This window comes from Lactuca serriola, chromosome 6 (genome assembly GCF_051521515.1).
Source record: "Lactuca serriola cultivar US96UC23 chromosome 6, Lser_US96UC23_V15, whole genome shotgun sequence".
In the NCBI taxonomy this organism is placed as follows: Eukaryota; Viridiplantae; Streptophyta; class Magnoliopsida; order Asterales; family Asteraceae; genus Lactuca; species Lactuca serriola.
The window spans coordinates 54,711,987-54,725,608 of record NC_136413.1 but is presented as its reverse complement, the minus strand read 5'-3'; the positions used below and the strand labels follow the sequence as shown (position 1 = coordinate 54,725,608).

At 38.3% G+C, this 13,622-nt stretch overlaps 1 protein-coding gene across 1 annotated transcript; it reads left to right on the top strand.

Annotated features, from left to right (window-relative positions):
* Positions 1-1,986: 1,986 nt before the first annotated feature.
* On the top strand, positions 1,987-3,642 carry LOC145057878 (polygalacturonase-like). The gene is made up of 3 exons (XM_079005794.1): positions 1,987-2,434; positions 2,520-2,809; positions 2,925-3,642. Exons 1-3 carry the CDS (start codon positions 1,991-1,993, stop codon positions 3,370-3,372), a joined length of 1,182 nt encoding a protein of 393 aa, XP_078861920.1. The 5' UTR covers positions 1,987-1,990; the 3' UTR covers positions 3,373-3,642.
* The last annotated feature ends 9,980 nt before the right edge of the window (positions 3,643-13,622 follow it).

Genomic DNA, 13,622 nt, shown 5'->3' with positions numbered 1-13,622 from the left:
ATTGTTAATTAGAGATGATTATGATATATGTAGGCGGAGTCTAGACCTACCATTGAGTACGAGACATACTTGCATACTTACGAGGTGAGTCTTCTCACTATACTTACCTGAGTGGTAATAATTGTGTGACCAAAGGGTCTTATCTGAGTTATTGACCGGAGGGTCTTATGTGCTTATACTGAGTTATATGATATTATGCATTTTGTCTTTATGATTTATGATGTATATTATTTTGTACCTTATTGAGTTGGAACTGGAGGGTTCACACCGAGTTATGAGACCGGAGGGTCTTCACTTAGAACACCGGACTGGAGGGTCCAACTCAAGATGTGAGACCGGAGGGTCTTCACTAAGATACATGATCAGATGGTCCTTATCGAGTATAACTATGAGAGGCTAATTATTTGTGTGTGGTATTTTGGGGAAGTCATTAAGCTTCGTGTTTACAGTGTTTTGAGTAATGTGTTTCAGGTACTTGTCAGGATCGCGGGAAGGCGCCGACTTGATTATACACCCCAGTTTGAGATTATGTTTTGAAGATTCTAGGATATTGTCAAAAGATTTTATTGTTTTGTGTTTTGAACAACTTATACATTTGGGTTTTGAGAAACGTGAGATTGTGTTTTATGTGGTATTTAAAAATGAAAATTTTGTTTGAAAATTTAGATTTTATCGCCACATCAATTCTGATTCGGTGCCAAATGTGCTTCAACTGTATTAGTATCATACTATACCGGTTTTTTAGGTGAAGGTGACTAAAAAAGCAGGTCAACAACTACTTTATGTCCCTATAAAGCATCGAAAATAGTTTAGGGACTAAATGGTGAAACCCTAAAAAGTTTATAGGACATTTATGCCATTTTTCCTAATTAAAAGTGGAAAGTCTAAACGTCACAATGTTCAAAACCGGATCTTCTAACTTGAACCTATGATATCTCATTTGAGAGAGTGGCTCCTTAACGTTAGGCCAATGACCCATTTTTCTCTTGCATGTTTGTGAATTTACTAAATTACCATTTTGTTGGTTTCACAACACAACAACCTTTAATCACTAAATATCTACTCGTGGAGGGAGGGGAGGCAATAGATTCATCTTAGGCGGTAAGCGAAGGAACTGTAGGGCTTAGGGCAGCCTCGGATTTTTCTTCAATAGGCTTTAGGGGAGGTGAGAAGAGAGCCAATAGCTATTATAGAAGGACTTAACAATTCATGGCATGAATTAGAGTTGAAGGAAGAAAGACATATAAAACAACCATATTTTCCATATTTTTTGCAATCTATGTTTGATTAAAAACTATAATCCTATCGAACCCACAATGTGGGTTAGGCCTTTCCACTAGTTTCAATTAATGAAATCAAATTTATTCTAGTTTCAAGAAGACCTTCGTGGTTTTCATTACTTGTGGTTCCAGTAATGCGTCACATAAACACTCAAGTATTTCTTGATGCCTTTGTTATTCTAAGGCACATAATAAGCTTTTTAAGATAATGTCACTATTATTTGAAGTTATAATATATATAATGATTTCGTTCTATAGTTTTCCCTACGAAGAAAAATATTTCAAGGTTTACATAATTAACCCATGTGAGATCCTAAGCCCCTGCATATTCATTCCCATTTGCATTAGGATAACTATATTAAATACATATATAACATCTACCAATACCATTCACACTATTTTAATATAACTTCATAATTAAAATAACTTTTTTATCAAAATTTCAAACCACATTTTGTGAAATGAATATTATACAGACTTGTTTAGATGTTAATATATTATGGAGGTTACATGATTAATATTCCCTGCATGTTACCATCTCGATGGATCAGTACGTAATCCTATACATACGGAGTACTTCATATCAATCATTATCAATAATACAACCTACCCCCGGTGCATACCTCGATTATGCAATCAATTTTAACAGATATAAATAACTGAATCAACGGGTTGGTTATAGAGCTATAACATTTCTTAACGAATTCATCATGGTCACCAAACTAAATATTGTTCCAGTCTTGATCATTTTCCTCCTCTTTCAGTACTCATATTCAGCAAAGGTAACATATAACGTCCTAAGTTTTGGAGCCAAAGCCAATGGGCGCTTAGACTCAAGAAGTGCATTCCTAAAAGCATGGGGTTTGGCCTGTAATTCAACAAATCCCGCCATCATCTATGTACCCATTGGCAGGTACTTGATTGGTTCTGCAATCACATTCTCCGGCCAAACATGTAAGAGCAAAGCCATCACAATGAAGATAGATGGTACTTTGGTGGCTCCCTCAACGTATAATGCTGTAGGCAACGCCCAAGTTTGGATTAAGTTTTACCGGACTAACCATGTTACAATCTCCGGTGGAACCCTTGATGCCCAAGGTTCTTCTCTATGGGCCTGCAAATCCTCTGGAAAGACATGTCCTAAAGGAGCTACGGTTCGTATGCACCCCTTATAAACTTTTTTATATAGTTGTTTTTAAATTCCTTTCTAAGATTATATATATATCATTAATGTTACAGACACTTGGCATCTACCATTCCCAAAACATAGTGATCAGTAATTTAAGGTCATTAAACAGCCAAATGTTCCACATCCTGTTATATGCATGCACCAATGCCAAGCTACAAGGGGTGAGCATCTCAGCACCCGGGCTCAGCCCAAACACAGATGGTATCCATTTATCATCTTCCACAGGCGTCACTATCTTGAATTCTAAGATCTCCACAGGGGACGACTGCATCTCCATTGGCCCTGGCAATTCTAACATCTGGATAGAGAAGGTGGTTTGTGGCCCCGGTCATGGCATCAGGTACATGAGTTTTTTATATATAACATCTATAGTTTTGTTTTGAACTATGATATATTATTATTCTTCTCCAAGTGTGTTTGTGTATGTGTTAATTAGTTGTGTTATGTGGATGCAGCATCGGGAGTCTAGGTTGGGACGTTATAGAAGCGGGTGTTCAGAATGTTACTGTAAAAACTGCGACATTTATAGGTAGTGACAATGGTTTAAGGATAAAGACATGGGCAAGACGTAGCAATGGATTCGTGAAGGATGTTGTTTTCCAGCATGCAAGTATGGTGAACGTAAAAAATCCGATACTAATAGATGCAAATTACTGCCCAAACAATGAGAATTGCCCGAATCAGGTTTCAGGAGTAAAGATCAGCAACGTGCTGTATGAGGATGTACATGGAACATCAGCAACACGGGTGGCAGTGAAATTTGATTGTAGAAAGGGGAAGCCATGCACTAATATCAGACTAAAGGATGTTAACCTAAAATATGCGGGTCAACCAGCAGTCTCCTCTTGCTCCTTTGCTGCTGGTACTGCTTCTGGATTACTTCAACCTACAAGTTGTCTCTAATTCAAGTACTCGTTCCAGGAGAAAAAATTTAGGCAGTTTTATTCGGGACTTTTATACATCCGAAGCAGACAAATAAAAGATTGGACATTTCCACCTCCAAAATTAGTTGTAGCACGAAAATTTCTGATAGACAATCAATCTGGTGTTTGATATAAACCGGACAACTTTTGATACATCCGAAAAAGCACAAACCTTTTTTTCTTTTTGGGGTAGATCTAGTTGTTAATTAGTCAACAAAGTATAGAGGGACCATTGTGTACATAGATCCTCAAAAATAGGATAATTTCTTATTTCCTTTCCTATATGTTGTAACTTGTACTTTATATTCTTCAATATACAACATAGCTACTAATCCATATTTTTTTCCACTTCTCGATTTCTCTTTCTTCCCTACTATTGTCAATTGCGGCGGCGACTTCACCAGTGATGAATGTTTCTTTTTCACTAGCCACTCTACTTCATATGCTATAATCAAGCGATCATCTTATAATTATTTTGTTGTGGCATATTCAGGTCCTGCCACTCCTTGCCTGTCCGAAACTCAATAACTCACAGGATACGTGCATGGCACCGTTAGCTCTCCGGAACCCACAATTGTTGATGCAAGTAGGTAAAGCTTCTCCCTATCTTACCTATCCCTCTCAGCAAGAGGCTGACCAACGATTTATTCTTCTGCTTTATTCTTCCCTCTCTGAAGATGCCAAGGTTAGGGCATTCGGCCTAAAAATAATCGGTGAGGTATGGTACGATTTTGAAACTCCTACAAACACTACTCCATTTAATGGTTGCATACTCCATGAATAACTTCCTCAACTTCAGAAGGGAAATCATACAGTGTCCGATTACGGTTGTAAACTCAAAACTATATGTGATCAACCTGCAGTGATTGGTCTTCACAAAAATCACGGGTTATTGGGGGCTTCTTTCGAGACCTTCTCTATAACACAACTAGCTATAAAACCACATCCCTCTTTTTGTGACTTTCTCTCTCAAGCAGAAATTAATGAATTGTTTCTTACTTTCATCTCACGTATCTTCTCTTCCACCCATGTCTTTTTTCAGCACAACCACATCAACCTTCTCATGAAACACGCTTCTCATGGCTCATGTAATTCTTCTTGTGGTATGACAGATCCACAAATCATGGTGCTTACTCAAATGGTCATGGAAAAGGCCGTCGTCGCACTATCAACTTTGTTGTAAGGATGGAGATTATGCATTTGTAACGTCCCACAAATGCTAATAAAATGTTCATTTTAAACATTGAGACATACAACCAATTGTTCCAAAATCAAATAAAGTAAAACTGTATTTTCAAACATCATAGTATCTCAAAAGTGACCAATGCGGAAAAAAAACCATAAAGGGATGCGGTATAGTCAAGCCTGACCATTCACTTTGAAACTAGAAGTACCTGAAAAATATTAAACTACAAACCGTAAACACAAAGCTTAGTGAGTTTCTCCAAAATACCACATACCATACATACATTGACATGGGATACCCCTATGGTCTTTCATATAATTTTCATGGGTTGTCCCGATGGTCTTCCCTTGTAGTGCCTTGGCTACCCCAAGGTCTTACACACAACTCCCGTGACCTACGCACATGGTCTTTCAAACAAGTGTCACGGGCTAATCCTAGAGTCTTCCATGCAAGTATCATAAAGACAACTAGCATCCTACATAACACAATCTCGTGGGTTGGCATTGGTGCCTTCGACCCACGAGTATAGTATGAAGACTCACCTCGATCCTAAAGACAAGAAAAACCACCCACTCGAGCAGAAGATATCAAGCCTCTCGTTTCTAAACATATCCACAATAAAACCCTAACTAACAATCAAGCAAATGAATGGCGCATGGAAGGTCTAGGCTCACAATTAAAATTCCTTTGGGCAAAAGACCTTTTTCCCTTCCCATATTAAGTCCCAACATGGTCGAGCAAAAGTCGAACAGATCAAAAAGTCAACGCCAACCCTCAGTTGATTTATGCCCTACGTAAATGATCAACGTCATGCGTACATCCGTTACACCCATTGTAGGGCCCCTGATCCAGTTAAAATCGGTTAAGCTCTTAATATAGCAAGCCAAACTTCCGATCTCCCAGTTCTGATCTAAATGAACATCTAGATGGATAAAGTTTCTAACTTTATCACTTTGCATGTCCAAGATGCACATGTGTGACATCCTCAATTTCATGGCCATAATAGACCATTTTGTTTATGCTTTATCTAAAAATTAGAGTATCTTTTTGACGAAATATGTTGCGGAATTTGTTCCTAAAAATATGATAAGTAAATTATCAAAGCATTTCTAAATAAATGAGTTTTCACTATATTAAAAACGTTGGAGTGTCATTGTTAATATAGTACATAACCATAAATAAAAATAGTACAGGCCTTACAACAGCTATTATTGTAATGGCCTATAATCTATAGATCTCTCATTAGATCAATATTTATGTGCTCTTTTTCCTCTACCTGTAATACAAGGAACTGAGTGGGTTAGGCTTCGGAGCTTGGTGAGCACATAGGGTTTTCAACTCACCATAATTGAGTTTATTAATTTCATCAAATCATTCAACCCGATTACCCTATTCCCGTTATCCTCACTTTATGTCCCTAAAGCATCTAATTCAAAGGACCTAGCCTAAGGATCGTCATTGGGATGATAATTCTGCTTAGGGGATTCCTCAGGAATATATGTTAGTAAGGCAACCATGAGGAGGATGGAGTACACTGGTGAACATATCGCTCACAAACACCTATAGGTTGTGATCTTGCTTGCGTTCCATTAGACTGTCTAGAATAGTTCGTGGTTGTCATCTATACTCCACTGGATGATTGGGTCAACTTTCAACATCGAGGCCTCTCATCATTTTATTTCGTCTTTCATCATCTATTTCATCTACTCATCTTTTCCTAACATATTGATAGGTATAAGATACATATACAATTTAAATCAAGTAAAACATGTTTAAATCGTTCATCCAACATAGATATGAGGAACACAGATAATATGCACGTGTAGCACGTAATATATATTAAATACTTCATATTTATGTGTAAGATGAAAGTAACTATGCACTCACATGTTGAAGTGATGACCCGTAATTCGGGCAGCGCTTCATTTCTAACAATTTTCATTTCCTCCGATGAAGCCGATTATCATTCTTGCTAGATTTTAGTCTAATATTTATTGCAACTAATTATTAGTCTAGATTCATCATTAACTCAATGTCTATGTCATGATCCATCAAGTAAGGAACAACCAGGTAGGATCATATCAGAAGTAGGGTCTTTTGGCATACGTAATATATTGTTTGGAAATCCCACTTTAAACACCTCACTAAATCACAGCCTAGACATCATCCCCGTAAGTAGATCAATCAGTATAACAACTTTGAATCATTGATACATGTTTTTTATAGGTTCATAATAACGATAACGAACTTAAACATAAGTTATACTTAAAGTAGAGTATGCATAACTCACTTACAAGGGGGTTTAGCTAGGAGCGGCGCTCTGCATGGCCAAAACTTCTTAGTCGAAAGCTCTTTTCTCGGAGCCTTCTGACGCTCTGGGATTCGCCTCTAACACTTGGGAAGTGCTAGGGAAGGGGAAGGGCTAAAAAGGGTATTTGAGAGAGAAAGAATAGATTTGGTGTGAAGAAAATGAGAGATTTGCGCCTCTATTTATAGGTTGGAAACTCGCAGTATGCGGGGTGTAAATAATAGGTACGCTGGGTGTATAGCATGTTATGTTGGGTGCACATCGACAGGTGTTGCAATCCGGTGGCAAGGTGTGGGGAGGAAGCAACGGTAAGGATTGTGCCTTGTGTCAGCCTCGCATCTTAACCAAAAATTTAATTATCTTCTCAATTCCATAACTTTCACATACGATCTCTGTTTTTTTTCATTCTTTATATCCACGCGTAGGTAGCAACACAATCTACAACTTTTGTTTAGACTCCATCTGCTAATTTTGATTTTATTTTTTAAAATTATTCTTTAACAAGCTTATGCAGTTAAAGTCCGTAAAAAATTCATAACTTTGTCATCCGACGTCCATTTTCGTCTTTATTTATATTGTTACGCTCCTATTAACGAGATCCTGGAATCTTGTTTATATTGTGTCGGCTAAAAATAGATCGATCTAAAATTCGATTTTCAGGCTGCATACTACTATGTAAAATCTTAGAAATATCATAATTTCCTTGAACGAAGTTAGATTTTGGCGTTCTCTATATGCAGCTCTCGGTTTACCATATACTATGACTCTCGTTTAGATTGCTTACGCTAAAAAGTATGTTATCGCAAACTCACTTTTTACGATACACAACGTCGTGTCGGTTTTGTCGCTAAACTTCGATGGGTCATAACTTCTTCCTTATAAGTTGGATTTCAGCATTCCTTATATCCCAGAAATCCTTGTTACGACTACTTGAAATTTCTTTAAAGATATTGGGTCAAATCTTCATTCTATTTTGGAGACATAATAATAATATTATTATTATTATATCATTATAGGCATGTATATTGCACATAAATCATATAATACTCAAATAATTTTTCTTCATTACTTCAAAATAGGTTACAAATGTTGACCTTAACTATTAAATCATTATAATAATGTTTTCCTAGATAGGCGGGTGTTACAACACACAACCAAAATCTAGGTCCAAGATGTCACATTTTGCTCAACAAATCACGCATGGATGCATGACAGTGACCAAGCTCTCATTTTCATGACTCTAAAATCTCAAAAAACGTCATAATGAGGCATTCAAATTGTTTGGAGTAACCCCAACTCACAAGGATCAAGGTGAAGCGACATAAAGCATAAATACCCATAAGATAAATAGATCTAACAAAAAGGAACATCAAGACGCAAGTTTTATAGCTTCTGGAGATATGTGATGAAGTGCAAAGGTTGGATCTACAAAGCTTGGAGCTCACATTTGCTTCTCCAATGGCCTCCTTCAATAATGCACACAAAATCACACTAATGTTTCCAAAACTCACAATGGGTGGCTATGGTTTCAAAAGAATGATATGAGGTGATGGAGGCTTGTTATGGGAAGGTTTCCAAGAAGTTAGAACCCTTAAATAGGACCCAAAACGTTAAGGTTATGGTTCTGGTCAGCAGCGGCTACACCTTGCATTGCAAAACCTACGCTATACATAGAGCAATAAAAATGTTTTCCGCATTCAGCATCTATGCTATGTGTAGCTTGCCTATGCCCTAAGTAGGGCAAAACCCTCAACTTCCAATTCAACTTCAAACAACATCATCATCGTTTCAACTTCATTTTCGGTGTTCTTTATATGCACATAAAGGTATTGAAGATCCCTAGAATTCTATTTAGTTACTTTTGGCTTAACACATATCGAACTAAAACCATAATCCATGCAAGAAGCATTAAATATTGTAATGCCCTGTTCCGAATCATTTCCTACATGGGGGTGGTGACACGAACACCGAGTATCATTAGGCTTATGGGCTCTAAGGAAAAGAGATTTAGACCTATTTGGGTGTGGGTAATGTAATTTGGATGATCTGGGAGTTCGGTCTGTGTTTTGGCGCCAAGGGGTATTTCGGTAAAGTGTTAGTTCGGGGTTTTATAACTTTTGGATTTTTGTTCAGAAAGTTTTAAGTCAAGGATGAGTTTATAGAAGTTTAGAGCTTCTCGTTACCTTTCCGTGGATATAAAGAACGTCAAAATCGGAGTTAGAACGAAGAAGTTATGTCCGTTTCAAGTTTGGTCGGTTTTGGGTTATGTTGAGTACGGTAGTCGTACAGAGGGGAGTACGTTGGGCGTACTGAGGCACCCTGAGTACGTTGGGCGTACGCAATCAATGCCCAAACCCTATTTCAGTCGTTTAAGCCCTATTTAAGCTCCTTAACTACCCCAAACCTACTCCATTCTTAGCCTCTACCCTTCCAACACACCTTCCATGAAACCCTAACCCTATTTGAGCCTTGTATGCTAAAAGAAGGTCTTTTTGAGTGCTTTGGAGTATGCATGGTGCACCTTGGACAAGAAGGAACTTCTTGGAGAAGTGTTGGTTGCATTGGAGCTTGTAGATCTGGACTTTGGTCACCATCATCTATCTTCTAGAGGTATAAAGTTTGAATGTTGATGATGCTTTTGTTAGATCTAACTAGTTTTGGATGTTATGAGCTTTTGATTAATTTAGTGCATAAAGTTTAGATCTTGAAAGTTTTTAACCTTGTTGTGGATGAAGTTGGCAACTTTATCCATCTAAACATCATTTTGATTTAGATTTGAAAGTTGAAGACTTGTACTTAATGGATTAAGTAGAAAAAGATGAACTTGTGGGTCCCTTTGAGACTTAAAGACTAGATCTTGTTTGTTGGGACCATTCTAATGGATAAAGTTTGAAACTTTATCCATTATAAAGCTATTATGAACTATAAAAATTTGATCTTTGCCCTTGTATCCCTTCCGTGCAAGAGTTGTGATGTCTTATTGGGTTAATAACTTAGGGTTTTCGACATTAAAAACTTTATAGTCATGCAAAGTCATAAAGTTGGAAACTTTATACCTTAGGTCATCATTTTAGGCTTAGATCTGAGTTTTTGGATGTAAGAAGTTAATGGGATAAGCTGTTAATGGAGTTTTTGGACTGGGCTGAGTATGTTAGGCGTAACTGGTGGTACGATGCGCGCACACGGTCAGCACCCTGCTTTTTGGTCAACATCGGAGTACGTTTGGCATACTCTCTTGGTACGCAAGGTGTACTTCGTTGGAAAGAAATATTGACTTTTGGACCTTGACCATTGACTTCGATTTTGATCAGGGTTGACAAAGTTTGACCTAAGGGTATTTTTTAGTTATCGGGTAAATTATTGATTAAGATTGTATTCATTGTTAGTTAGCATGAGGTTATCCAGTTCGGCGGTCCGAACAATTATTTGATTATCAGTGGATTGAGGTGAGTTTCGTCACTATGTTTAGCAGGTCGAAGACACCAATGTCGACCCATGGTTTGTTATGTAGGATGCTAGATGTATGTGTGACTCTTTAATGCGTATATGATTTGTATATGGGCGGGGCCCGTTATGCAAGTTAGGGTGGGGACCATTATTCTCAGAAGGCGGGGCCCGATCATTGTGTGGTATGCTATTATCTTTGTGATTGTCACATGTGTTTGTATGTATATATGATTATATGTTTATATGTATGCTGGCAGGGACCGATTGTTATATTATATTCTATTATCTGTTATGCGAGTTAGGGTGGGGCCTGTTACACTCATTGGGTGGGGACCGTTATGTGAGTTAAGGTGGGGCCCGTTATACTCAGTATGCGTGGCCTGTTATGCGTGTTTGGGCAGGGACTATTATAGTAATTGGGGGGGGGGGGGCACATTGTGTGTTTATTTATGTATGTATGGTATGTGGTAGTTTTTGGGAACTCACTAAGCATTATTGTAACACCCAGTTTTGAAAGTATTCGGTGGTGGGTTCATAGGCCAAGGGTATAGGCGACTCGGTCTTTTATGGGTTCCTGGTCTTATTCGGAAGGTTTTACGCCCAGGGTATGCTCAAACTTCCTAAACCCTAATTATAGGGCTAATCACTATATAAAGAACATAATGCTCTAGATATTAGCCTCCCTCTCATCCTTAGACAGCCACAACAAAACCCTAAACCTAGCTTGAGTGTTATTGGAGCATTGGAGGCCATTAGAGAGCATTTTGGTGTTGTGAAGCCATTTTCCAAGCAAATGAAGAGCATAGCAAGGTGGTGGACCAAAGGAGAAGAAGTAAATCCAAGATTGTGGTTCCATTTCAGATCACCTTGAGGTATAAAGCCTTGAACTTTCCTCAAGTTTGCTTAGATCTAGTGTTGTATGGTTTTGGATTCTTTTTGGTCTCTAATAATAGAGCTTTGTGGTTTAAATCCGTCTCCTAGGCTTATAGTTGCCACTCTCAGTGCTAAATGAGTCCCTAAGGCAGAAAGTTGTCATCTTGGATGTCTTATCGGGTCCATGCATGAGTTACGATCACTTTTATGAGAATAGAATGCAATTTTTGGAGTTTGGGATTATTATGGTTATGTAAAGTCACCAAATAAGTGACTTTATTGATTAAAACATTGAAGAGGAATTGGATATGTGTTTATAGCCTTTGGAATATACTATTAAGTGCTTAATGGAAAAGTGACTTAACAGAGTAGTACGTTGGGCTTGGTGTGTTTTAGGCCTCGGATTGGGCCATACATTGGATTTTAGTTATTTGGGCCTTAGTGGGCCATCAAAAGTAAGATAATTTGGGCAAGAACATGTTTGGGTTTAGGGTAAGGCCCATTAGAGGGATTGGGCCCAATTAGAAAATCAGGCCATTAGCGGGCCACTAGTGGGCCTGGGAAGCCTACCTAGTGTTGGGCCATTTTATATATTATGGTTTGGGCTATAGATATGGACCAAGTTGGACTATGGGTAAAATGGTCAATTTACCCTAAGGAGAATTATTGGTTTGGAATAATTGTTATTTTGGGTAATGGTAGCTTGGTGTGTCGAGAGATCAACAGTTCGAGGATCTGCCAGCTAGTAGCAAGAGGCTATTCGCAGGATTTTACAGTCAGCTTGCGACGTGAATTTTCTCCGTTAGGAATGGGTCAAAGGCACCAATGTTAGCCCGTTTATGTATGTCAGTGTATACTGGATTTAGATCCGATGTTGGGGTTAGCCCGATGTAGTTTATATGCTTCCGGATTAGGGTCTGATGTCGCCGGGGGGGGGGGGGGGGGGGGGCTCGAGGAAGGTTTATATGTATGTTTCCAAACTATGGGCGGGGCGGGGCTCGAGGAAGGTTTATATGTATGTTTCCGAACTATGGTTCGATGTCGGGTGGTACCCGAGGAAGGAATGCATGTTTAGTTATCATTGTTGTATTTGCGAAACTTGTATGTGCCTGGTAGGGAGATGAGTGTGGGCGGGGGGCCGTATCTTATCACTAGCTGAGTGTGGACGGGGTTCCATATCTCATTAGTAGTAGAGTAGGGGCGGGCCCGAGATAGGTGAGGCCTTGAGTCTAGAAATATTAGTGTTGTGTTTTCTTGTTATGTGTTAGTTTGATTATGCTTATACGTTTGTATGGGTATAGCGGGCGGAGCCTAGAGACAGGCAGGGCCTAGTAGAAACAGATATATATACCGAGCAGGGCTCGATGCCAGGCGGGGCCTAATGCCAAGCAGGGCCTAATGTCGGATTTATCTGATGCCAGGAGGGGCACAAAGTAGCGGGCTAGGCCTAATGTTTGCAATATATGATTATACGTATGATATGTGGTAGTTTGGGGAGACTCATTAAGCTTCATGCTTATGGTTTTAGGATTTGGTTTCTTGTACTTCCAGTTGCAAAGAGAAGAGCTCGGGATGACTGCATTGCACATACCAAGATGTTTTAGCCTGGGATGTTTACTCTAATGTTTTAACACTCTGATAACAATGTTTGAGATATTATAACTTATGTTTTGATGAAATGGGTTGATAACTGTGGTTTTATTTTTAAATTAAAATGAAAATGTTGGACCATATTTTGGGGATGTTTCATTTGTGCTTATGGTTTTCAGTTTATGTTTCAAACACTTCTGGTTTAAAGGGAAAAGCCCGAGATGATTGTCGAGCACACACCATTCATTTCTGCATTTTATGACTTACTCTGATGATGATGATGCATTGATAAAATTCGATCACCTTGATTTTGTGACAATGATATGGTTTACTGTTTTATTAATTTAAAAATGAAAATTTTCGGGTCTTATTTTTGGGACGTTTCAAGTTGGTATTAGAGCCTTGGTTTGAGGGATTCAGACATACTCTCGGGTGTTTCTGAACTCAAATTAAGTGTTTGGTAGAGTTTTTCAAACAAAAATGTTTTTAAAGAAAAGGCTTTTCTAATACAAGAAAGGGTGTGGTGCATACACTCAAGTAAGTTTTTCCCAAAATATCCATACATGTTATCTGATATGATTTGATTTATGAATTTTTGAACAGCATGCTAGTGATAAGCTAAGGATCTTCAGGAATTGTGTGATAGAAGTCCTTGATTATATGATACATGACAACCTAGGTTTCTTTCTTAAATAAAATTGACATCATTACTGTAGTTGGTTAGTGTATGCATCATACCTGTACATAACTTAGATTCTATATCCTGAGAATGTTTGGTTTGGCCTAATTTCATGTTCTTGTTTGTTGAATGGCTTAGGGTAGAATC

Bases quoted from the DNA above. Each gene is read 5' to 3' on its own strand.
- LOC145057878 (XM_079005794.1), top strand. From the start codon at position 1,991: ATGGTCACCAAACTAAATATTGTTCCAGTCTTGATCATTTTCCTCCTC. The intron at 2,435-2,519 runs GTTCGTATGCAC...TTAATGTTACAG, and splicing joins CATGTCCTAAAGGAGCTACG to ACACTTGGCATCTACCATTC. The intron at 2,810-2,924 runs GTACATGAGTTT...ATGTGGATGCAG, and splicing joins GGCCCCGGTCATGGCATCAG to CATCGGGAGTCTAGGTTGGG.